At 35.5% G+C, this 26676-nt stretch overlaps 2 protein-coding genes across 3 annotated transcripts in view; one reads left to right on the forward strand and one right to left on the reverse strand.

Annotated features, from left to right (window-relative positions):
- On the reverse strand, positions 1 to 13893 carry gemin2 (gem (nuclear organelle) associated protein 2). 2 transcript variants are annotated; one of them, XM_081347756.1, is made up of 11 exons: positions 13776 to 13893; positions 4933 to 5069; positions 4323 to 4407; positions 4146 to 4235; positions 4005 to 4064; positions 3795 to 3908; positions 3633 to 3677; positions 3464 to 3532; positions 551 to 661; positions 345 to 403; positions 1 to 250 (listed from the first exon to the last, which is right to left on the reverse strand). In XM_081347756.1, the coding sequence occupies exons 2-11, from the start codon at positions 5049 to 5051 to the stop codon at positions 214 to 216; spliced, it is 789 nt and encodes a 262-aa protein (XP_081203882.1). In that variant the 5' UTR covers positions 5052 to 5069; positions 13776 to 13893; the 3' UTR covers positions 1 to 213. The 2 variants fall into 2 exon arrangements, with proteins under 2 accessions (XP_081203882.1, XP_081203883.1); XM_081347757.1 differs by lacking the exon at positions 13776 to 13893 and adding an exon at positions 5963 to 5999.
- mia2 (MIA SH3 domain ER export factor 2) overlaps positions 6482 to 26676 on the forward strand; it is a 23370-nt gene continuing 3175 nt past the window's right edge. Inside the window, exons 1-27 of the mRNA XM_081347828.1 lie at positions 6482 to 6725; positions 6910 to 7043; positions 7173 to 7265; positions 8288 to 9623; positions 11070 to 12215; positions 12416 to 12724; positions 12913 to 12986; positions 15151 to 15282; positions 15387 to 15408; positions 15529 to 15617; positions 16167 to 16238; positions 17435 to 17545; positions 17621 to 17692; positions 17785 to 17889; positions 18010 to 18132; positions 21136 to 21241; positions 21314 to 21360; positions 21564 to 21654; positions 22292 to 22430; positions 22575 to 22676; positions 22845 to 22905; positions 23271 to 23306; positions 23414 to 23481; positions 23573 to 23643; positions 23733 to 23864; positions 24517 to 24642; positions 26342 to 26446. Of these exons, the coding sequence (XP_081203954.1) occupies positions 6605 to 6725; positions 6910 to 7043; positions 7173 to 7265; positions 8288 to 9623; positions 11070 to 12215; positions 12416 to 12724; positions 12913 to 12986; positions 15151 to 15282; positions 15387 to 15408; positions 15529 to 15617; positions 16167 to 16238; positions 17435 to 17545; positions 17621 to 17692; positions 17785 to 17889; positions 18010 to 18132; positions 21136 to 21241; positions 21314 to 21360; positions 21564 to 21654; positions 22292 to 22430; positions 22575 to 22676; positions 22845 to 22905; positions 23271 to 23306; positions 23414 to 23481; positions 23573 to 23643; positions 23733 to 23864; positions 24517 to 24642; positions 26342 to 26446 (5023 nt within the window). The 5' untranslated portion in view covers positions 6482 to 6604. The remainder of the gene's footprint in view (positions 6726 to 6909; positions 7044 to 7172; positions 7266 to 8287; positions 9624 to 11069; positions 12216 to 12415; positions 12725 to 12912; positions 12987 to 15150; positions 15283 to 15386; positions 15409 to 15528; positions 15618 to 16166; positions 16239 to 17434; positions 17546 to 17620; positions 17693 to 17784; positions 17890 to 18009; positions 18133 to 21135; positions 21242 to 21313; positions 21361 to 21563; positions 21655 to 22291; positions 22431 to 22574; positions 22677 to 22844; positions 22906 to 23270; positions 23307 to 23413; positions 23482 to 23572; positions 23644 to 23732; positions 23865 to 24516; positions 24643 to 26341; positions 26447 to 26676) is intronic.

Raw genomic sequence — 26676 nt, forward strand, 5'->3', positions numbered from 1 at the left:
GCATTTTATGTCAAAAATGAACTTTTATTTGACAATACCAATGATTCAAAATGACAGTCATTTGTAGTTGTAACAGGTCTACTTTAATATTACACAGAATTAAATGAAATTTGGCAAAATAGTCTTTCTCTATTCTACAAAATCTCCACAATATATCTCATAGTTGCTCCGATTCACATGAATTTTCTTCGCAAAGGCTCTTCCATCTGTTTTTCAATCTTTGTCAGCCAAATCATTTTGCTCAAAATACCTTTAACAGAAAGAATTGAGATTATACTTCACAAGAACACCTGCACACATTTCAGGGAACCCTAAATCTGGTTATAACAGCACATGTCAGTTACCTGGCAACAATACAAATCATCAAGTTAAGAGCTGACAAACGATCATCGTCTTTGCTCTCCTGGAAGAGAAAAATATTCAGTCTATTTTAGACAACCTATTTTAGGCTGTCAACAAACAAGCCTTCACTGGCGCAACTGCAATGGAAGCAAGGGAGAAAATAGTGATACTTCAGCTTTTAATTCAGAGCAAACCAAAAGGTGTTTACCAGATTGGCACGCACTGTTGAGCAGCGTCTTGCCAACTCTCTGATAAGGGAATGTGCTTCGGGAAGCAGCGGCTTCTCAAGACATGCTAGTAATGCATATAGCCATCTGCCCTGTGAAGATAAATGTTAGTGAATGCAATGTACAGATAAACTGAGTTAAATACGGTTTAATAATACCTTTACATTTTAAAGGAAAACATGGTGTTTTAATATTGTACATGCAATCTATTAAAGTCACCATGAAATCAAAATTCCTGTTTTTTTATGGAACATTGCAGTATTTATTATAAATGATTTATTTGTGCACATCATTATTTTTAAATTCATGCACACGTGATCTTTATCAAAATAACTTCCACTCTTCTCTGATGACGTGTTCACTGGTGCGAGGGTGGGGCTACCTGTCACTCACCTGAGATCGACCAATAGAAAACCACAACAATCCAATCAATTTCTGATGGACAAAATCGAGTCCCGCCCTAAAAAATTTTTCTTGTTCAAGAGGCCGTTTCACTCAGATATATGCAGTGTAGGACGAAATACACAAATCAAGTACTTGACTAAAAGTACTTGATTTTTAATGTACTTAAGTATTCAAAGTAAAAAGTACTGATCAATGAATTTTTATTTTTTGATTTCATATACTTTTACATTAATTTTATATTATATAATTTCTATAATCCTACTGATCAAAATACCTGGGGGAGGGGGAATGCTGGGTTAACATCATTATGAATTGTCAGTTGCCAGCAATAGTCAGTAAAAAAGATTAGTGGATGCAGATACATAATATGTATTGTGTGTTGACAAATAATAAAGACAAACATCACATAGGGCTAAATGCATAACATTTTAAAATGAACGCCATGCAAACATACTAGTTTTATATCATTTGAAATGGCGGGGAAGAATGCAAGTGCAATATTTGTGTTATTTTAATGTTATGTTATGTTTTAATTACTTAAAGGTCCCATGACATGGATTATTTTATTATTTTATAATGTTTCCTGGGGTGCCCTTATAATGTTAGTATGTTTTTAAGATCAAAAATGGTAATAATTTAGAAATAAAAGGCATTTTTCCTAGCCTGAATTTAGCCTCTGATTTGAACACTCTGTTTGAAGGGGTGTGTCTGCTGTGAGACTTCAGTGTAAACGCCCACTGCTGTGATTGGCTGACATGCTTGCATATGAAATAGCTAGCATTACATGTGGAACTCTCTCGAATACTTTTACTATTACAGCTATTGCATGTTTTTATTATTACAGCTATCGAGATTAACGAATCGTGAGAAGTTTTTTTAAGTATTTAGATCTATTCCCATCACATAAAAGGTTGCAGTGATGAGCATTGAGCAGATGACAGCCTGTTGATCGCGTGAATGAAGATCTTATCATTGCAACGCAGTTTCTGCACTCTCACTAATGAGTTCACCAATGCAAACATGAGGAAAGTACAGTAAGAGCTTCGTTGTGCAGCGTAACAGCGTCATTGATTTCATAAGGAGTTTTGGCAAGTGTCCAGATAAACTCGCGCTGTGTGATTGACAGCTTGGGCGATTGGAAAGGGATTGTTCTTTGATCGCTTTCTGTATATATTTTAATCACAGTTTAAATAAGATTATTTTCATCCTACCAAGAGAAACGACATGAAGTTGAGATTTTAGTCACTGGCTTGATTTACTGATGTATAAACGGTATTGAACGATTTTGAGAGAAAGATTATCTGCCTGAACTTGAACAATTACACATCAGAAATTCACATAACCCACTGGTTCTTCAGAGGCTTGGATGAAGGAACAAAAAAAAATACTTTTGTATTCATTTGTACATCCAAACACTGAGCAACTGCCATGCTTCGCTCGTTTGCAAGCCATAATGTCTCAAGGAAAAACCAATATCGCGCTCGCGCAGCTCATTTTCTCATGGGCGGGCCAAATTCTCTTTGCGGGCAAAGAAGAGAAAGAGGAGGTGACCTTTCCCCTTATGACGACATAAGGGGAATATTCTAGATTCGACCATCTGAGCTTTCATTTTCTCAAAAATACCCTGGGCTTGGTTTACACCTATCAAAATGTCTAGCCACTGGGGGACCATAGGCAGGCTAGGGGAACTCATATTAATGTTAAAAAACCTCATAAAGTGAAATTTTCATGTCATAGGACCTTTAAAATCTATACTGTTGAGCTGGTAATATGGACATGCCCACATTCAAGCATTACAGCTCACCCTTTTACAGCAGATTTAGTTTACAAACAACAGTGTCGTGACCTAAATATGATTTTCATTTACAATAATAAATCCTAAAATTCGTCATTTGTAACTTACCTTTCGCGCCTTTGGTCACATGTACTCTCAAACTCAGAGGAACTCCCAGTTCTTGGCTCATTTTGAGTCAGACTTGTAAATTCAGTTAACTGGAGACTGAACGGATCACTGAATCAGTGAGTTGTTTGCTCAAGAACAGTCCAATTTGTAAAAGGATAGTTTGGCGCGATTAGCGAAGCGATTTAACAGGTTCATTGAAAAGAATCAGCTCGTTCACGAATCAGACACTGCTATTGCGTCTCGGAGCACCTGACAATTTCTTCCGTTCAAAATAACGAGTAACGATTTGTTTTAATGAAATGTAGTAAAAGTACGGTATTATGCAGTGGAATGTAGTGAAGTAAAAGTTTCTCAAAATAAAAATACTCCAGTAAAGTACAGATACTTGAAAAATTTACTTAAATTTACTTAGTAAAAATATGTTACTGTCCACCACTACATCAGAATAGTAAAGAAAAGACTATCACAACTTCTGTTTCATGGTGACTTTAAATACAAAAAACCTGTTAAACATTTCTCAAAAGACCAATATCAAAGACAGGTCCTGATGCATATGGATATGACAAACTGGAGCAATTGAACTCACCAACTGTGGTACAAAGTCTCTCTCCTCAAACCAAATGATTAAATACTCAAGCACCGCAGAGATGGTTGACTGAACAGAGAATAGAAATGAAACGACAATTAACTATTAAATTAATACGTGATTTATATGTTAATATTAATCAGTACAGCAGCAATTAAATGACAGTTACCTGGTTTAGTTTGCTGACAATGCTCAGGAAAGGAGGGAAACCAGTCTGATAAAAAAGGGATTGAAGAACATCAAATCATGACAGAATGCTCATGGTGTGATAATAAATCTACTTCATGTAATCCACTCATGCTGAAATGTGTTGATAATCTGATAAAGGTACCTTGACATAATCAAGACCCGGGTTAACGTTGTCTTCTTTTTTCAGCTGAATATCAAGACAAACATTCTCACCCAAGCAGAACCTCCTCCATCCATCCTCATCTTCAGTTTTGGGCTAAAGGGGGGAGAAGTATTTGCTTTTTTTATAAAAACAAAACAAACAACAAAAAAAAATCATTTTAAACTTCTGTCCACATATTAATTGTCCTACCATGACAACATTATCATCCAAAAACTGAGCTTTCCAATGCTGACGATGCTTGTTAACACTCTGAAAACAAGAAAGCAATTGACGATACTTGACAAACAAATGATAAAAGTAAAAGTAACCAATGCAGTTAAAATTGAACACCTGTCTGATTTCTGAAAATTTGCTGACTTCTTGCTGCTGCCATTTCAAGCTAGGAGAGAAACCTTGAGGTGCGGCCAGACAACCTGTGATCTGTGAAATAAAATATGCAAAATGATTACACGCATAAGATTTAAAACATACTACCATACTTGTAGACTGTTTACTCGTCTCACTCACAGACACATTCACAGATTGTTTCTTCTTCAGCTTCTTTGGATCAATTTGTGCCACAACAACATCTGGGAACAGAGACGCTTCCTTCCTGTAAAAAAAAACCCCAAAAAAACATATAGTTGCATCTGAAAAATAATTAGACAAAAAGTATCTTATAAGAAATATCCTCTTCCCTGTCAAAAACAAAAAGTCACTGTTTGGATTTAAATAGACAAATACTTAAGAGTCTATGATTGGATCATAATTGCAGTGATTATTATGTATCTATTCAATACAAGATGGACTATCTTGGACAAGATGGTTAAACATGAACACAAAGTACTCTACGTACCGAAGGAGCAAATATAAAAAAAATAATAAATATAATAGAAAATAATAGAATAAAATAGATGAAAATAATACATCATATGCAAAACCAAATAAACACAGAAGAAAGCATCTGTTATATAAGTTTTTTTTTTTTGCAAGTTGTATTTAAATGATCTAAATTGTGCATGTTTAGGCATATTCATATTCAATAATAAGTAAACCTGGTGCTTATATAAATAAGGTTCTACTTGCGTCTACTTTGAACATATATAATATTGAAGAAAGAAGATGCAGAATGACTTACTGGACCTGTCTGAGATATTCTTGTGGGTTTCTGGGCGGTTCGTTTAAATTAAATTCATCTGCGTCGCAGGACTCCACGGGCAGAAGTCTGGGCATCAACTCCTCCTCATCTGACTTCATATCTTTGCGTTATTTTCTCTGCGCGATTAAAATAAATCAGCATTCATAAGTCGCTGTTGCACGCTCTCTATGTGCTTGTCAACCTCTCCATTTTGAAAACACTGGGCACGATGACGCCCAATGGACGCGACGGTTACCGTGGTGAGTCTCTTATTCGCTCTCTACGATACAGATGGAAAGATGTGTAGTGACATCTGTTGTTTGGGAGCATAGACGTAAAAAAAAAGATATGAAGGCGAATGGCCTATGAAAACATAATGGATAAGTAGGCTATATGGAATAAAGAAGTAACTTAGAATATGAAGAATTTTCAATGCTATGCATACTTTGTGACATTATTTCCCCCCTGGAAGTGAATTTCAGGGGCATTTTGATAACTTCATATGAGGGGATTTTAAAACACACACACACACACACACACACACACACACACACACACACACACACACACACACACACACACAAAAACCCATAATGTCACCCATGCTATATTATGTGAATTGAATGAATTAAATTAAGCATGAAAATAATACCCATTAGACTAATCAATTAAATAAGGGTTTGTTTTGCTGGCAGAACTTCAGACTCTGCAGACCTTTGCTCATTCTGATACTCCTATCAGTAGCCTATCGTTCCTCTAACAACTCTGTAACTGAGTGGGCTGACATGTTACCGTGATGCACTATGAATAAGTTATTATTGTACTGGAAAGACCACTCGATCTATTATATTCAAAACTATAATGAAAAGATTCTGACCTGTATCTTTGAATCACTCTCCGGTATGGGTTATGAAAAGCATTTGTAGGCTAACCTTCTTGCTGAATATTTTCTGTATTCATAATTTCTTTATTCATTCTAGAGTAGACGACCACACTTTTAGTCGCACAATTATTATCTTAAGTGACTGACCTGATATTTACTGTGCCTGTTTTCCAAGTCTTAAGGCCTGTTCACACCAGGAAGGAAAACTATGATTAGCATACACACCAAAAACACAATATCTTTCTGTTTATTCTAAGCATCCTCTGCAGTTTCTAATTGGCTGTCACTGTTTTTTTATCATTCATCAGCTGGAATTTTTTTTTGTAAAACTTATTCCAATTATATCGTTTCTCTATGTTGTTATTGAATAGGCCTAGTTGTGGACTAGTTGTTTTAAACTAGTTGTTCTAGAATGTTTTAAACTTTATCTTTATAATTAGCGTCCTTGGTGTGAATGGGCATTTACTCACTAATAATATCTCAAGTAAAATCCAAACAAGGTAAAAAAAAATATTACTACTTCATGTAGTCTAACATTGTGAAACCTTATCAGTTTGAATGTGGCTTTGGTCCAATGCGAGTTTGTGATGTGGTGTGTTGTGATGTTAATGATTTACTGACAGTAACCTATAACCCAATCTCTGCTTGTCAGAATATGTGATCTGCATAGATTGGCTCATTGTCTGACAAGACAGAGGGAATGACATTTAGCTGGGATTTAGCTTGGCTTTCCCTCTGACTATTGGATTTTGAAATGTATATGATCTACTGAGATGAAGGAATTGCTGGATGAATCTAAACATGGCAGCTGCGCGTTCATTCATTTTGTTTCATGTTGTCTTTGGCGTTTTACATCACGGTTTGGGACTGATTTCAGACTACAAATTATGTGGAGACCCCGAATGTGAAAGTAAGTTGATTTATATTTAAATACCATAAAAGGAAAGATTAGACTGAAACTGTGATGTGCGTTTACCTGTTCATCTTATAATTATGTGGCTTTGTGCAAAATATTTCAATTATGTGATTCAAGTGCAAGTTATTGTCATGCTTTTTTATCTTTGAGGTTTTTTTTCCATTTCTCATTTCTTCAGGCATGATAAGTCGTGTGCAGGCACAGCGAGACCATACAGCTAAAGACTGCCGTTTTCTAAACCTCAAAAAAGGGGATATGATCACCGTTTACTACAAACTCACTGGTAAAAGAAATGATCTCTGGGCAGGAAGCGTGAGTCTACCATTTTCTGGTTCTGTTCTTGATTAATTAAATTGTTGATGAATTAAAAATATACATGTATGCTTATTAAGTTTACTGATAAATAAAAACATTATATTCATAATATTTTACATTTTGCAGATAGAAAAGCTGTCCGGATTGTTCCCAAAAGATGCCATCAAAGTTGATCAACTGTTTATTGATGAGAAAAAGGAAATCCAGGTGCCGACCCAGGTAATGTATTTTAAAAAAAAAGGTTTTATAAGGTAACCTAACAAATATGCTTCATTGTGATGCATCTACATTAACTGGTTTTAGGCTGAAAATATTATTTAATATAATCAAATCAACATATACAATCAGTTACAGCAACAAAAACAATTCATGACATCACGAAGTGCAAATTCACCCTGTTTTTGAACGATTCATCCATGCATAGGTTTCTTTTCTTTTCTTTCTTCTTCTTTTTTTTTTGAACTTCAAAATGTCATAACTAAGTCTTCCGGTGAAATGAAAAGAAAAGAAAAAATAAATTTCTCCAATCATTTTGCCTGCAAAACCCCCACCCCTTTCTTACAATTGACTGCAATCTTGCATTCAGATTTGCCTCCATCCAAACAACCGATGGATTCCCACCCTACGCTCCTAAAAATAATGGTTCTTTATTTACCATCAGTAGAACCTTTCCACTGGACCAAAGGTTCTTTATAGTGGAGAAAAACTTTATTATACAGTCCTGTTCCGCGTGTACAGACTAAGCACTTATTATAGCAAATACAATAATTGGGTATAACTAGGTACTAACCATGAACCTAAAAGTTTTACCTAAACTGTAAAAGGTTCTTTAGATTATCAAAATGTTCTTTAAATGAAGAAAATAATGGTTATTTTATGAACTGTTTACTGTAAGGTTCTTTGGGGAACCAAAAATAGTTCTTCTATGGCTTCACTGCAAAAAAAACCTTCTTGTAACCTCCATTTTTAATTAAGATTGTATTTTATTTTTCGATAATCCATTTCACCCGTGTCACAATACAGAGGAAAAGATCTGTCAATACTTCTGTCATTTCAAAACTTTAAGGCTCGGATCAGGTAGAAATAGATAATTTTTCACTTCAGTATACAGAGCTATCTGACTCAACTTAGCCGGTGTGTTGACGAAGAAATCTGAATGATCTAATTCTTCCTTGTATGCTGATTTGGTTAGAAAAGAGTCTTCCAAGAACATAAATATTAATCATAAATTCTCTCCTCAGGAATATGACTTCATCTGCTTTGATGAAAATGGTTCAGTCATTGAGCACAGCACTGCATTTGATGATCTGGAAGATTTCACACAAGAAACCCAAGAAAGCGATATGAATGAAGTCCATGATAACCCTACTGATAGAGAAGAGAGTGAACCCAGAACAATTTCTGTTCAAGATGTTTCTGATCAAAACAGCCTCGAGACAACAGAAAAAGGTGGGTCTTCATGGATAGGCTCTGCTGTTAATGGATGGTTTGGCAGGAATGAACAAAGCAATGATGAACCACAGGATGAAAGCAGTGAAGAATCCTTCAAAAGCAGAAAAATAGTGATGGATATCGAGGAGAACCACGTGGAGGAGAAGACGAACTCTGGAACGTTTGGTTGGATCAGGGGTGAACTGACCAATGCTTTTGGATTTGGAAACAAGGATCTAAAGACTGACACTGAGGACAATATTGAGAACCCAGCAAATGATAAAGACACCTCATCTCAGGAGTCTAGCTCCTTGACTATGGGTAGAGATGTCTTGGGCTTTAGTGAAGAAAATACTCCAGCTGCAACTAAACCTGAAGCTGAGATGGCAGATGAAAACACACACATGGAGGACCAAAGCATTCTTAACCCCAGTCAGAATATGGATGTGGATGACAAAATACAGAGAGATGAAAACAACCCTGATGACAGTGTGGAGAATGAGGATGGTCCCATGGAGAACATGAGATCAGAAAATGAAAAAGTAGAGGAACAGACGGGGTGGTACGGCAACATGTACAACAGAATTACAAACCTTTACAAAGAAGAACAAACTAAACAAGATGAGGATGATGGAGGCAAAGACAGTTTGTCTGAGGAAGGAAGCCCTGGATTCGCTACAAACACTGAGAACATGGAAACCAAAGAGTCAGAATCAAGCTCAGAGTCCATATTTTCAGTCAGCGGCCTGACATCAGTGCTTAAACTTCCATTTCAGGCAGACACTATAGTAAAGAGAGATGAGGAAAAGACAGCAAAGGAAGAAGATCCTGTTAAGGAAGACTTTGATCAGGAACAAAATAATAGTGAGGATCAAGAAGAAGAAATGAGTGATATTGATGAGCAGGACTCAAACCCAATAGACAATGATGTACTTAGTAAAACTCAGTCACTGTCTGATAAAACAAAAGATAGCATTGCATTTGATAGCACTGAAGAATCTAATATGACAGAAGACGGCACAGACAAGTCAGCAGATAATTTAAATGAAGAAGGTAAAAGTGCAAACAATGCTGATGGTTTAGAGGGAGAGGTGGAGCAAGACATGCAAAGTAATGAGGAAAAGACAGCAAAGGAGATAGATTCAGGTAAGGAGGACTTTCTTGAGCAACAGAAGTTGAAAAAGGAAGAAATGTCTGATGTTAACGATGTTGATTTAATTAGTGAAACTCAGGCACTATCCGACGAAACAACGACTTTAAAAGACAGTGTTGCATCTGATGACATTAGAGAAACAGATGGCTTTTCTCAAAAATCTGACACCCAAAATGATGATGATGTTAAATCTGCAAATAATTTAATTGATGTTATTCAAAGCAAAATCAAATCGACTGATTTACCTGATGACATGTCAGAGGACAAGCTGACACAAAGTCTGTCTGATCGAGACAATTTAGACACTATCAAACCGCACAAAAGTGATTATGATCAAATTAGCACAGACACTGAAGCTGGTGCTGATGCATCTGAACTGCCAGAGACAGACATTCATAATGAGTCGCATTATCAAAAAACACAAGAATCAAATGTTTCAGATTTGCACATTGACTCTCATATTAAGACTGTAACAGTTAGTCAAAGTGTAAATGCAGATTTAAATTTGAAACCGACTGTGGATGCATTATCAGAATACATGAAACATGAAAAATGTTTAGCTGAAGATGACCACGGTACATCGAAAGAAGATGGTGAGTTAGTTATGGACAAAAATGACAAGTTAGTTATGGACAGAAATGATGAGTTAGATATGGACAAAAATGACGAGTTAATTATGGATAAAAATGACGAGTTAATTATGGATAAAAATGTCAAAATAATTATGGACGTAAATGATGAGTTAGTTATGGACAAAAATGACAAGTTAATTATGGACAAAAATGACAAGGTTGTTATGGACAAAAATGACAAGTTAGTTATGGACAGAAATGATGAGTTAGATATGGACAAAAATGACGAGTTAATTATGGATAAAAATGACGAGTTAATTATGGATAAAAATGTCAAAATAATTATGGACGTAAATGATGAGTTAGTTATGGACAAAAATGACGAGTTAGTTATGGACAAAAATGACAAGGTAGTAGTTATGGACAGAAATGACAAGTTAATTATGGACAAAAATGATGAGTTAGTTAAGGACAAAAATGACAAGGTAGTTATGGACAAAAATGACGAGTTACTTATGGACAAAAATGACGAGTTAGTTATGGACAAAAATGACGAGTTAGTTATGGACAAAAATGACAAGTTAGTTATGGACAAAAATGACGAGTTAGTTATGGACAAAAATGACAAGTTAGTTATGGACAAAAATGACGAGTTAGTTATGGACAGAAATGACGAGTTAGTTATGGACAAAAATGACAAGTTAGTTATGGACAAAAATGACGCACAATTAGATGAAGTATTATCAAAAGACGAAAAGTTATCAGATTCAGAAGCTCTTGCAACGGAAATGGGCAATAAACATAAACTGGACACAAACGCAAGGCCTTCTGATGAAGGAACTTCTCATATTCCCACTCTTGGAACAGATGAATCAGCTGTTATTAGTGAAGAAAATCTACATACAGACCTTGAGCCAAATTCAGCCCTAAACGCCACAGATGATGACATGGACAATGCCAGCGACTCGCATGATGTGTTACTGGAGATACAAAAAGCAGATATTAGTATTGTTAAGGATAATGATTCAGAAGGTGAATATGCAGATGAGGTTGAAGTGAATAGAGAGCAAAAGGAATTAGGTACAGTTTCTGAACCTACAGATAATTATTTTGAAACAAAAGAGCTAAAGAGTGACACACAAATCACAAACGAGACTCTGATAGAGGAAACCCATACAAAAAGCCCATCACTGAACACATCTGATGGATCTACTAATTCAAAAGATGGTGGTCATGATCTCAATTTACCAGAAAATGCAGACACTGATACAATTCTTAACGCTGTTAGTACTGAAGAACCAGGTGACTATACCCCTTCCAAAGAAACAAAATTAACAGATGATATCTTCTCGGATAATGACCCAGTTCAGGGTGGCAGTATTAATAATATGCTTGATCAAAATCAGAGTGTTGAACACAAAGAGGAGACTGACACTGCAAATATGGAGCATCAAACCGATTCAGAAAGTGTCACGAAAAGGGAGGAAAGTGATCAAACCGATTCAGAAAGTGTCACGAAAAGGCAGGAAAGTGACACTGGTGCCACCTGGGATCAAAGTGATGATAGTGACATGGCGGTGCAGTCGGAAGATAAAGAGGAACAGGGTGATGAAGAGCGGCCTGGAAGCCCTGAAATTCAAGAAAAAAAGACTGTCAACCATTCTACAGAAACTTCTAAAGAATATACAAACTTATATCCTCATCTGAGTGAACAGAATATTCAAGATCTTTTAGATTTATTCGGAGACCACAAGTTATCTTGGCTGGATTCCAAACTAGGAAACACTGATGCAGGCCAAGTTAATACAGATCTTGAAGAACTCAGTGACTTTGAACAGCTGTTGGAACACCATATGAAGATGAACACAAAAGGACGTAATCAACAACTCAACAGTTTTCCTGACAAGAATAATATTAATGAATACCCAGCACTACAAAAACTGTATACCCTCTTATCTACTCTAAGAGAGAAATATTCACCAGTGATAACAGAAGTCAGTGTAGAAAGCCCAGGTACTGATGATTCGAAACTGATCATTTAAAAAAAAGAATTCCTTAAGAGCATGGCAGATAATAGATTTCATAATTGTGGTGAATATTGCATGGGACAAAAACTTTTGCATATGTGATTGATGGGAAATCTAGGTTTTGTGATCTTACTCTTTGAGTTATGGTATAACGTAAAAGTTGTCATTTTCCCTCTTTCATCACAGGGATCAGCGAAGATGGCTGTGTTCATGAATCATGTCTAGATGTGAATAAGAATACACTAATCTCCTCAACAGAGCTTAAAAATAATCAAGATACCCAAGACAGATCTGATATAAATGACTTGAGCAACCCTCAAAATGAGCCAGTCACAGAGGAGAAGTACCTTTCAGCGAATGGAGCTAATGTGGAGGGTGTTCAGACTGATGAGCAGGAAATAAGAAAGCATGAGGATTGGGTATCTTCTGAAATCAAGAAAACTACTTCCCAAAACCATGGACTGATCTCCGAGGAGCATGTTGAATCACAGAACGGTAATCACTTTTTTTTTTATATCATCCTAAAATAAAAATATTAAAATTTTGTCATAACTGTCATAATTTACTCATCCACCTGTTGTTCCTAAACAATTATGAATAAATTACTTTTGAGGCGTGACATTTCACCCTATTAAATAGTAAATGTTAAACACTTATGTATTTGTTTTTGTTCTTTTTGACAGGTGAATGGAAATTTTATCAAATGGCAGTTTTTGTTGAAGTCACAATTAATGAAATTGCATCTATAGTGGACAAGGTAGGTATTCATGTGAAATGGTGTAGGAAAAGAATCCTGCTATTTTAGACAAGGGTACATTTGGTGTTTTTTTTTTTCATATTAAAGGCAAATCAACATATTAACCTAATGTGAAATATATAGCTAGTGTTTTTAAGTGTTTAAAAAAGATTAAACACCAATGTATTTTTTTGCCTTTTAAAATTATAATTTTGATCAATCCCTTTTGACTGTTTAACAATTAAAATAACACAATGTCATAATTTATACAAAAAATAACTTTTTAATGATGATCATTATTTTATGTTTGTTGTTAGGAAATTACAAAATCACCTAAATCAGTTTTTAACTAGCCTATACAGTAAATGTACAGTAGCCTACAGTAAATGTACAGTAGGCCGCCTACATATAGGCTATTTATCTCCTGATTATCCCATATAATACTGAGAAGCAATAATCTGAAGCCACTATTTGTTCAAAATATATAATATAAGCATTTCATGCCATGTTTTGTGTACCTCGTGGAAACTGCCGACGACTACAGTCTATTTTCTGTCTTGACATGTCGCCAAACAGTGTCATATTTCACACTCAAGCCAAGTTAATGATATTTAACAGTTTGAACTATTTTTTTTAGTACTACTTTTATATAACTAAATAAAATACTTAGAAAGTAAATTAAGTAGTCATTTTGAGATAAGTCGAATCCAGACAGACTTGAGCTGCTCAACCGGTCTCTAGAGTTCAGTGACTTTGTTTATAGAGGTATATTATATTTACCTGACACACCCACTAATGAAACATACTTACCCACAAACCAAAACTATAGACGTTTCATAACCAGCCCATGACAAATATTTTTTTTTTCGTGAATGCATATTGACTAATTCCTCAGTGTCGTTAAGTAAGTCTGTCACTTTAAAACACGAACGAGACGTTGTGGCATTCAGCAATTGGTGACGTGTGGAAGAAACCATGACCCTTATAGGGGGTATTAATGTTTTGTGGAATTTACAGTTTTTCGCATAAAAGCAAAATACTGTTTATATGAACAAAATACGTATGTTTATCTTTAAAAAAAATATATATATATATATATCAAGTGTCCTACTTAAATTTTACCGACACAAGCTCTTATGCGTTAAGGATCCCCCCCTAAAAAGGAAGAGTGCGCTCTTCCTCTATGCGCACTAGCAGTGTAGAGCAGCATCCGGCGGCACCATGGCATAACAACAGATAAATTAACAGATTAAAGAAGAATTCAGTTTAAATATAATCATGGCAGACGAATTTCAGGTCGAGTCGGTCGTCACAGAAGCGACTGACATGAAAGGAGCAGCGAATATTTACTACACACTCGCGGTGGAGAAAATCAAAGATGTATGTGTCGGTGTGTGAATGATGAAACAGCGTTAGTGTGTATGTGTGGCAGCTGTCAGCAGGTGTCACATATTATTTCTAAGTTAACTATTATAGTACACATAATTTACTAGAGTGTAGTATTAACTAGATGTATGCTGGCTTTTAAATGTGTAAACTGCTCTATATTAAGGCATATAGCTGGTTAGCATTGATGCATCTGGTTCGTTGTTCATTTCAGCTTATTTTATCGTTGATTTATTAAACGTAATTATTTACATATCTACAACAGCTGACTTTATTTACCAGTTTATAACGGTTTAAATTGTGTAACGTTAGTGTCTATTGTTCTTTTACATCTTCCAGTGGCATTGGTTTTGGTCAGTTAACGTTACTGCTGGTCAATGACAAAATGAGATTATAAAAATGAGAAATATTTTAGTTTAAACACGTGGTAGGTTGTTATAGTCCTTTATATAGTTTTAATTTGATTTTAATGTAATTAATTTAATGAGTTAATGTCAGGTGGTGTAACAGTAAAGTAAAAAGTGCTAAAATATTTTCTTTGCAAATTGGTCGATTTGTGTGATATGAATTATTATTATTTTTTAGAAGTGATAAAAGTTTATGCGGAACAACTATTAGGTCTAAAAGGTATCATCATAGGAAAGTGGTGTTTTGTTATCTATAGGACATCCCATTTAAAAGCTTGTGTTCTCTTGTATGCATGTATGTGTGTGTATGACAAAGGGAAAGAAATGTTTATATTTAATTTTATACTTTAATTTTTTTGAGAATCAGTATAACTGTTTAACTTCTGTTTTAGGTTGTGTCTTCACTTCCTGACGATATACGGCCTGGCCCTGACTTATATGGACTTCCATGGGAAGCTGTGGTTTTCACAGGATTTTTAGGTTTATGCACACTGCTTTTGTTCAGCTGCAGGTTCATTCATTCTGTAAGTCAGGCATTTCTGCTCAAGAATCACAATAAAACATGCATACTTTATGAATGTCTTCATTTCACCAAGTAATCATGAGCTTTTTCTATTTTGTTCTGCAGATGAAAAGTCGACTATATGCAAGTGGGTGTTTTCCCATTTCTTTATCTTATTGGCTCTTTTCTTTAAACCTGTCTTTATTATCTGTTTAACTGATACTTACTGTGAGCTCTCAATTGATCCTGGCTGTTGGCTTTTTTGCAGGTAAAGAAAAGCAAATGGCACATAAAGTGGCTGAACTGCTGGATGAAAAGTGCAAAGTGCTGGAGACATTCAGTGAGGTTAAACAGAAGGTGAGAAATGGCATGTTATACACTTCATTTCAAACTGTGATAGAAACGAAGATAAAAATAGATGGTAACACTTTATTTTACAGTGTCCTTGTTACATATGTTACATGTACTTACTATAGTAATAACAGTAAATTATGCATAATTGCATGGAACTAACCCTCAACCAAATCCTAATCCTACCCTAACCCTATAGTAAGTACATGTAGTTGCTTAATATTACTCAGTACTTAAATATATAATTACACTGTAACAATGACACCTTAAAATAAAGTGTAACCAAATAGATTTAAAAAAAATAGATTCAAATAAATAAGTAAATAATGAGTTTAACAGTACGGTACTGTAATGGGTAGAAAAGACAATAATTTGACAAAATAATTTTGAATTATATTTTAAACATATTTATCATATTTTTCACAATATACATTGGGTCTTTGTACAAGAAACTATGTATATGCCTTGCATGAGAATGATTATATTTGGGGGGGTGTAGCATCTTAAAGACTGAAAACCCCTACTCTAAACAATGCTGTCTGTCTGTCTCAACAGTTTGACAAACTAGAGTCCAAACTGCAGAACAATGGCATGTCTACGCAAGCTGCAGAAAATGACACTTTAGAGGTAAAGACGACCATTATGTGTGGTTTTTTTTCCACCCTTTAAATATTGGTTTCTCAAAAATGTTTGTCTTTTAGGAAGTGTTAATTACTGTTTTAATAACCTCAAATGTAATATATTAGAGATTGTGGTAGCACTTTATTTTACAGTCCTGTTCCCCATGTACATACTATTTACTTACTATAGTAATTGCAATAACTGGGTAATAACTTGGTTCTAACCCTGAACCTACCCCTAAACCTAACCTTAACTCATGTAGTTACCTTATATTATCCAGTACTTTCTTAGGTAAGTATACTGTAAGTAAACTTAAGTGCACGTACTGTAAAATAAAGTGCAATTGAGATTGTATTACACATAGTTGCCACTCAAACCTGTTTGTAAAAAAAAACATGCAATTACTTAGCCACTAATGTTTAAAGTGCCCCTATTATGCTATTTTAAAGGTTCCTGTTTTTGTTTTGGAGGTTTCCAACAATAGGTTTACATGCATCCAAGGTCAAAAAAACACTTTCATTTTCTCATAATATACATCGCAGCATCACCTCTTTTCTCACAGTGTCTGAAATGGCTTGATCAAGGTTCCGGTCTTTCTAAACCCCTCCTCTCTGAGAGCCTGCTCTTCTCTGATTGGTCAGACGGCTCAGTCTGTTGTGATTGGTCTATCGCTTACAGTGCTTTTCGAAAACAAAATGACCATTACCAAATTACTTCCTCAGCACTTGTATACATAGTTATACGAACAGTAACAATGGCGTCAGTTTTACCGTATCAATTCAAGTCCTCATCCTTTGGAAGTTCATGCTAAGTGGATTTGCTTTGCAGCGCAAAACACAGCGTCTTCTCAACATGTCGACAACACAAACCAAACTTTTTTAGCCCGCAGCTACAATTACAGTGTTTGAGGGCGGGTCAAAGTAGACGTTGTTCGCGGGCAGCCAATGAAGACCATTGACGGACAGTGGACATTATGCAGGAAATGAGACTGGAATTGGTGACAACTCGTTTCGGCAATTCAGAATCTATTCTTTCTTTTAGGAGACGATAACTTTAAAACTTTGCAGACCTTTATGTTCACAAACAGCTATATTACACACTGAATGAAAGGAAAAGCATAATAGAGGCACTTTAAAAAAAAAACGTGTCTCCCTGACCACTTCACTTGTTACCTGACCCTTGTCCAATTATATTGCCCTTAGGTGTCGTCAAAGAAACTTGAACAATCAAATGCTCAGATGAAAAAGGAAATTAAGAGGCTACAAGAAGAGCTGTCCCAACAAAACAAAGCAAGAAAACAACAAGAGGATCAGGTAATGTTGTCATACACACAGATGCACGTTATGTTGCCTGAATCTGTCTAATCGGCTTTTATATCTGTTTTACAGCTTGCTGAACTCGAGCAGATTTTAAGTAATTTAGAAGAGGAAGCTAAAGATCGAAAGTCACAGTTAGAACAGGTATTGACTATGTATATGATGCATATTTCAGTCATATTCCTCTATAATTGTCATTTTTAATTCTATACTGTTACCTGTATTTTCATGTGCAGGACAACACAACACTGAAGATTCATGAGATCAACACAGAGAGACTACAGAAAAACCTGCAGGCGGCCAAAGAAGAACATGCAATGCTGCTCGAGAGTAAAGCACAGGTGAGATTTGTGTTTGTGTGTTTAGTTTAGTTTAGAGAACTGTTTATGAAATCATTGTAATGCAAGACGTTTCATGGCTTACATTTACCATGCGTGTGTGTATGGCTATCACCACTACAGCTTGTGCAAGAAGCGGAGGACTGGGGTGAACGCCTCGGTGAGCTGGAGGAGGAGATGAAAATGTGTGAAAGATCTCATTCTGGCATGCAGGAGGACTGCACAAATAAAGACGAACGCATCAAGGTAAAAACACATCGACACCAGAATAGAAGTTGACTAGTATGGGTTTTTATAGTATATACGCCAGTATATACACCACTGTTCAAAAGTTTGGAGTTGGTAAGATTTTTTTTAACAATGTTTTTGTAAGAAGTACTCACCAGGGCTGCATTTATTTGACCAAAAATACAGTAAAACAGCAATATTGTGAAATATTTTGACAATTTAAAATAACTGTTTTCTATTTGAATATATTTTAAAATCTAATTTACTCCTATGATGGCAAAGCTGAATTTTCAGCATCATTACTCCAGTCTTCAGTGTCGAATGTTCCTTCAGAAATCTTTCTAATATGTTGATTTGCTGCTCAAGAAACATTTATTATTAGGGATGCACCGAAATGAAAATGTACGAAATGAAATGAAAATTTAAGACGCACAAAATTAAGAATCAATAAATAATCAATAATTAATCAAACACTCAGATAGCTAAAACTGAGTACAAACGTTTAAACTGCACATGAGGCCGTTTTTATATCATCTTTTTAATAGCAGAATTGTTTCTACTCCAGTTTGATGGTGAAATATAACCATTTAAAAGACAATAAACTGTAATAACTTGTTTTCATGACATATTTATTCATTCATACATTAAATAATGAAGACATCACTAACAGGTTAAGCAAAAATGTAATGAATATGTAATACAGTTGCATATATTAAGCCAAAGTTGCTGTTTTTTTCCTGTTAACTAATGAGTTCATGAACATTGAATAGCTTTCTTGGGGTTAAAGGGATAGTTCACTTTGAAATCAAATTTTGGTATGTTTTAGCTTACCTCAAGGGCATCCAAGATGTAGGTGTCTTTTTTTCCGCAGTAGTTTCAATTTTTATATTTTTAGGTCAAACCGTTCTTGTCTGACAGTCATATCATGCAGGTCTATGGTCACGGTCTCAAAGAGCATGCACAGAGTCCAAATTAAAACAATTCCCCATCGTCCAAATTAAACAATTCCCCATCGTAAGTACACATTGATGGCCTAAGACACGAAACGAGCGGTTTGTGTGAGAAAACGAACAGTATTTATAGCGTTTTTACCTCTTGTGACACAGCCACGTCCAAGTGATCTGAGGGAGCGCGCGCTTCCTGCTGTGTGACGTGTGCGCAGACTGGTGCATAGATATATACACTAGATGTCGCCTTGGCTATGGCAGTTCATTGGAACGAATGTCTTTAAGGTGACATCTAGTGTATATATATCTATGCACCAGTCTGCGCACACGTCACACAGCAGGAAGCGCCCGCGCCCTCAGATCACTTGGACGTGGCTGTGTTATAAGAGGTAAAAACGATATAAATACTCGTTTCGTGTCTTAGGCCATCAATGTGTACTTACGATGGGGAATTGTTTCATTTGGACGATGGGGAATTGTTTTAATTTGGACTCTGTGCAGCTCTTTGAGACCGTGACCATAGACCTGCATTATATGACTTACAGACAAGAACGGTTTGACCTAAAAATATAAAAATTGAAACTACTGCGGAAAAAAAGACACCTACATCTTGGATGCCCTTGAGGTAAGCTAAAACATACCAAAATTTAATTTCAAAGTGAACTATCCCTTTAACATTTAGTGACATTGTATAGCCTACAAGCTGTTTTATTGACGTCTTTCCCCCGTTGATACACAAATTGAGCGATTACATGAGACAGGATTAATTTCGGTAAGTTGTAGTGTATTTTTCAACATACCTTCTGATGTTCACCCATGTTTATTTTGTGCTAACTAGTAGTAAAGAGGAAATAAGATGATCGGTTCACATACGTTTGATCCATGCTGCCGCTTGAACTAAGGAGGCTACAGTGATCTGTCATGCCGTATTAAAGAGCGCCAAAATGACATTTTTTGTTTGAATTTCATATAAAAATCGAATATTTTTATAGTTGAAACTTTGCTTCATATTAAAAGTAACAAAGGGCAAAGCTTTTTACGATTATTGGATGGCTGGCAGGCGTGCAACAAATGTTTAGTGAAATTTTGTTCAGGCTTCAACCGAAAATAGATTTAGATTTCAGAAACCATACAATTTCAGATTAAAATCGAGAAATTAATATGGACAATTCAGAGCTAGTGTCCACACAGCTGACTGTTGTAGCTTATCCACCTTGTGTGCAGGAAATAAATCAAAACATGCCATCGGAGAAGTGCTAATTAAACGGCGCATCCCTATTTCTAATTATTATCAATGTTTAAAACAGAACAGCATTTATTTGAAATGTCTTAACTCTCACTTTTCATTAATTTAATGCATCCTTGCTGAATAAAATAATACATTTCTTTAAAAAAATATATATTACTGACTCCAAACGGTAGTGTATGTGATATAATAAAGTGATAACAAATTAATGATGTACACATATTGTGTATATATATATATATATATATATATATATATATATATATATATATATATATATATATATATATATATATATATATATAGATTATAGAGCTGCATGATTAATTGTTAAAATTTATTTTTGCAATTATTAAAATTAAAATTAAAATTATTGCAATCTCGGTTCAAACACCCACGTATTTCTTATTCCTAAATGACAACGATTCGCTATTTCTATTAAACCTTTGACAAGTACGATCACAGCGAAACATAAATCTTGGCTGGTGCTGCTGCTGATCCAGAGAGAGCAGTTATCATGTGTACCGGTCTCCAGACTAGCATTTGAGAGCAGTAGCACCTCTGCCACTCAGTTCTACAGATGGTGGTGCTAGCACCTAATTTGGCGGTGCTGGGGGGATAATATTATATTATTTATTAAGTTTTATTAATAATCAGAAAATGACTATTGTTTTGCATTAATAAGTGCAGTTACTAATGATATTGCATGTTTGTTTATTGGAAATTGGACAGTAAAACACTGAGTAAACACAATCTTGCACTCAAAACTACATTTCAGTAAAACTGCATTTCTAAAAATCTGTTTGTCTTTTTCTTTTCTTATATCAGTCCATGACAGAGTGCCTTTTGAAGATGAGAGATTGGGATTCGGAGGATGAAAGCAGCTTTGATGGCAGCACTAATACAGCTGGAACTGAGAATGGAGACAGTTCAGGTGGGAATATTGTTAGTCTGTTTTTAAGTCAAGTCTTGAAGTATCGTCTCATGAATTTTGTTATTCTTGCAGAGTCCCATAAGAAGCAAAAAGTACAGAAACTCATTGAAGCAGCCAAGGTATTCCTACTTACATCCTGGTTGTCTCAAACATAGTGAACCACCTAGATGGCACATATGACTGCCAAACATGATGTCTAGGATGGCAGCTCATTAGGTTTTGAAACACAACCCTTATGTGTCAGATTAAATGAATAATGCCTGTCTACATCCAGATTACTAATATAAATTATGTTATAAAAAGTGAGTCCTTTTTGTCACAGATGAGTGCAGACTTAAAGTCCATGGAGGAGGACAAAAATAGGGTGTTTGCCAAACTTGCAGATGAAATGAAAGCCAAAGAAGATCTCCTAGGTAAACCGTTTTGTTCCACAACCGTTCAAACAGGTTTTAAGATGCATGAAACTATTCATTTAATATATTATTTTGTTGATTTAAAAGTTTTGATTGGTTGTAGAAAGACAATGTGACCCATTCATACATGGTAAGATCTTTAGGCACCTTATGATTGTGTTTCCGATTCATTTGTATTCTTATCTTGGATCACGATGGATTTGCTTTCAAATTCAAATTTATTTCTAAAGCACATTTAAGAAGAAAACTGTTTTTTGCCAAAGTGCTGTACAACACAGGGTCACAATAAAACAAGTGAAACACATAAAACACAACAGCTCTCATACTGTGTTAAACGCCTTAGGATAAAAATAGGTCTAGATTTGGGCATGTCTAGCATACAGAGGCAAATTATTCCATAGTTTTGGCACAGCAACCGCACAGTCTCCCCTGCTTTTCAATCTTGCTCTTGGAACGGCCAGAAGGAAATGGTTGGCAGATCTTTCCTACAAGTTTTTATAGGATAGCAATTACTATGCAAATAGTATGATGAGCAGTACAACTGGAGCTTATTTGGTTTAGCCTGATTATATCAAACAGTATCATTTAGACTCCAAATGAAGATTAGACTTGTTTTCTTGTTTCTCTGTATTCTAAGAGGGGATCAAACAACTTGAGGGGCAGAAGGAGGCGTTGGAGTCAGAGAGTGTCAGCTATTCTAGTGAAAGCCAGAAACTCCAGCAGAAACTCCAGATCATGACGGAGATGTACCAGGAGAATGAACTCAAACTGCACAGGTTTGGTCCGGAGCACAGAAGCTACATCTCATAAAACACAAACTTCATCTTCCACTCATTGTCTTTGCACTTTGCAGTCTCTTTTTTCATTGGAAATGAAAACACTAATGCCAATAATTCAATTATTTCTTAAACTCTGGTCAGGTTGTTGACGGTGGAGGAGAAGGAGCGCTCGCAGAAGGAGGAGAAGCTCAACAAGGCAGGCAAAAAGATCAGTCTCGCTGCAGAGGGGCTCGTCACTTATAGGTGAGAGCAACTTGTTTAGCACACTTGAGGAAGTCGCGTTAAGTATGTTTGAGTATGTGTTAAAATAAAAGGAAATGTGCTATGAGAAAGGCAGGAAACTTAATGCAAGATGGATGTTCACCAAAACAGGAAGTTTACATTATAGTCTCTTTCACTATGTTTAAATAGACAACGAGCCAAAGAACTAGAGGAGGAACTGGACCGGACTTCACAAGCTTATAAGAATCAGGTGACACACTTAAAATTCATTACTTACAGAGTTACAGACTCTGCCCATGATTTATATATATATACATGCATATTAGGTGATTTTAATCGCTAGACATCCCTAATAAATATATATATTAGCATAATATGATGATAGACCATTGATATAATAAATAATAAAAATATAATAATTTAAAACAATATATTTATATACAATTATTTTATATAAATATTTATTATTTATATAATAAATAAATATTTATTATACAAATATTTTTACTTCAAATCAGACACAAATCTTAAAATGTTCAAAACCTGACCAATTTATAATATCCTGTTGTTGTTTTTTGTAGTATTTATTATATACTTTTTTCTTTTTTCTACCAGATTACATCTCATGAGAAAAAGGCGCATGATAACTGGGTAAGTTGTTTTCAGACCACTTAAGTTTGATCTATATCAGTTGTCAGTAGCTTACAGATGTATTCTGTGTCTGATACTCTCTGAATTCTGAATTGTCTGTGTTATAGCTGGCCGCGAGGGCCGCGGATCGAGACCTGGCTGATGTCAAGAGAGAAAACGCTCATCTCCGCCAGAGGTGAGATTGGCTAGAGACTACTTTACTTTAGTGTTTTCTATACAAGAGAAGCAGAATTTATTCATTCATATGAATGTGTTTACAATTACAGGCTGACTGATGCCCAATTTAAAGTTGATATTCTTGATAAGGATATACGAGAAGGCAGACCTTTATTTAGAGGTCAGATTCTCTGCATTTCCCTTGCATAGTACATGTCTCTCTATGTTTAAAATGGTATTAAACATGAGATGCATTTCTCCATGTCTAAGATGAAAGATCTCCATACGGACCCTCTCCTCTTGGCCGACCATCCTCAGAAACACGGGCCTTCCTGTCCCCTCCTACACTAATGGACGGCCCCCCTCGACTCTCACCTCAGTTTGTTATGGGTCCAGGCAGAGGTGATATACACAGATCCCTTCCTTTTATATTCTGGGAAATGTCTCTTAGCTAGTATGAGCAATGTGATTTATTCATTGCATTCTCAGTCTTTAGTTTAGCTTGCTGGTTATCTTGCTATATTTTGGGTGTGTGTGTTTGTATCACCTTCATGAATCCTATAAAACTGCATGTTCCCATAAAATATAGTTGAGATGTTTGCATTAAGGGTAACGGGTCTGATTTCTCACGGTTTGCTTTGCTTTGCTTGGTTTGGTAAATGCTTGATGCGTGGCTATTTCTGATGGCTTCTGTAAATTCAGCTTCATCATCAGCACCATCACAGGAATATAATTGATATATCCAGTACCAACTGCTCAAGTGACTATTAGTATCTTTGAGTTTTTTTTATCCTCTTTAGGTTATTTATTGCATATCAATTATAATTAAACACCTGAGATGTACCAAACGGTACAAAACGCACACTAAACCGTGGGCAACCAACCATTCCCCAAGTTTGCATATAGTCGAGTCTCTTCATGTTTTATTACCTCGTTAATATTTTGTTGGTTGTCTCCCTTTCCTCCCTTTTCCATTCTTAACTTCCTCAAATATTTGGATGTGCTGTCTCTCTACTCCATTCATCTTCCTTCACTCTCACTGTCACATAATCAGCATCCCGAGGCATGGTAGAGCCCCCTAGTGGTGGGCCAGACTTTGAGCGGAGTGGCCCTCACTCTGATAGTGGCTCACTGTCTCCCTCCTGGGACAGGGAACGCAGGGGCCCTCCCGGCCCTCCAGGTACAGTGATGTTCCCACTGCTCTGGCTGTCCTGTAGCAGGAGGAAATGCTTCTCTAGCTCTCAAAAGTCAAGAACTATGAGCACATTAACATAAGTTCTCATTTTTACATATACGCTGAGGTTAGCCAATCATAACAGGTCATTTACATGCATAGCAAAAACCGCCTGTTTATTTATGACAGTCAGCGAGAGGGAGGAAATGGTTGTGTGAAACTAGATTATAATGCAAGACATTTTTACTAATATTACAAATTGACTTGAATTGAAATTGAGGTAACACTTTACAATAAGGTTCATTAATTAACATTAGTTAACATGAACTAATAATGAACAATACTTCTACAGCATTTATTAATCTTAGTTCATAGTCATTTCAGCATTTACTAATACTTTATTAAAATCAAATGTTGTATTTGTTAACATCAGTTAATGCACTGTGAACTAACATGAACAAACAATGAACGACTGTATTTTTACTTTAACAGAGATTAATAAATACTGTAACAAATGGTTTGTTCAATGTTAGTTCATGTAAAGTGTTACCGAAATTGACTTCAAAAATGTACAATATGCAAACAATGAGGCTTATTTGCTCATTTCAGTGTCAGTTTGCTATTTATTTATTTCTGAATACCAATTATTGAACAGTCTTGTGCCTGTAATTTAGCCAACTGTGTGAAGGTGAGGTGTTTCTGTTACTGAAGCTCAAACTCAGTTATTCAGAGGTCGCTGAGAAGCGCTGACTCAGCCGCACAGCTCATTGAAGAGTCGCAGAACTGGGCCTTCTTTGTTCTAGACGTTTCTGCGTTTTTGGCCAGTGCGTCAGGCTTTGTCCCACTGCCCCCTGCTGCTCCTCACTGCTGGGCCTAATACTGTCGCTTCAGCGCAGTCATTAGTTATTTCATACTGCAGGCGTGAAGAGCACAGGACATCACTGTATTTTTTAATGTCATTATCATCGTTGCCAAACCTACAGTGATGGTTTTACATTGTGTGTAGTGCATCATTACCATTGCATCCTCTGTGTTCATCAGCCAGTTATTTTTAGGTGTATAATAACTTAAGTTTTTATTTGTAATGCAGGGAACACTTTTTTTTTCTTTTTTTTTACAGTGGCCTTGTTACATGTAGTTACTATAGTAATAATTACTATAAATAGTGCATAATTACATGCAACTAACCTTAACCAAACCCTAATTCTAATCCTAACCTTATAGTTAATTATTATTAGACAGTACTTAAATGTATAGTTACACTGTAACACGGACACCTTAAAATAAAGTGTAACCGTAATGTACAGTGTGTTTGAAAGGTTGTAGTGTTTAGTTATATTTATATCATTTTTTATTTTATAAATAAATAGGTTACACTTTATTTTAAGGTGTCATTTTTACAGTGTAATTATATATTTAAGTACTGTGTAATATTAATTAACTACATGTACTTACTATAGGGTTAGGGTTGGATTAGGATTTGGTTGAGGGCTATTTGCATGTAATTATGCATAATTTACTCTTATTACTATGGTAAGTACATGTAACATATGTAACAAAGAAACTGTAAAATAAAGTGTTACCTAAATATATAAATGTTTTATCTGATGCCATAATATGCATTCAAAAGGCTCTAGGTTTAGTTATAATAATAATAATAATTAACTAAATGAATGTATTTTTTTAATATGTTTAATATGTTTAGGTCACCCTCTCCCAGATCCAGGTTTGGCATATAGAAGGCCTCCTCCAGGACTGTATCCTATGGGTCCTTTGCCTCCTAGATTTCCGTACTTGGGTGACAAATCAGGTGAGCCTTTCCATGTGACCTCTTCTACAATATGTTTGACTTCTCCTCTGCTTCTCTTAAAGGTCAACTGTAACTGTACAATTATAAATAGCCCATATGACTCATATATACAAGCCTAACATCATAAATAATAGGGAAAAACTGAGCTCCATATTCCCATGGTAATTCGAGTACCATTATTGGCAGAAACTCCTTGCTAACTTGTTTTTATGTAGCTCATGTAATGGCAT

Source organism: Scardinius erythrophthalmus, assembly GCF_964197995.2.
Source record: "Scardinius erythrophthalmus genome assembly, chromosome: 19".
Classification (NCBI taxonomy): domain Eukaryota; kingdom Metazoa; phylum Chordata; class Actinopteri; order Cypriniformes; family Leuciscidae; genus Scardinius; species Scardinius erythrophthalmus.

Excerpts from the sequence above, each read along its gene's own strand:
- gemin2 (XM_081347756.1), bottom strand. The coding sequence starts at position 5,051 with ATGAAGTCAGATGAGGAGGAGTTGATGCCCAGACTTCTGCCCGTGGAG. Across the intron at positions 3,909-4,004 it reads TGGATGATAATGTTGTCATG|CCCAAAACTGAAGATGAGGA; the intron begins GTAGGACAATTA and ends TCCCCCCTTTAG. Across the intron at positions 251-344 it reads ATGATTTGTATTGTTGCCAG|GTATTTTGAGCAAAATGATT; the intron begins GTAACTGACATG and ends TTTCTGTTAAAG.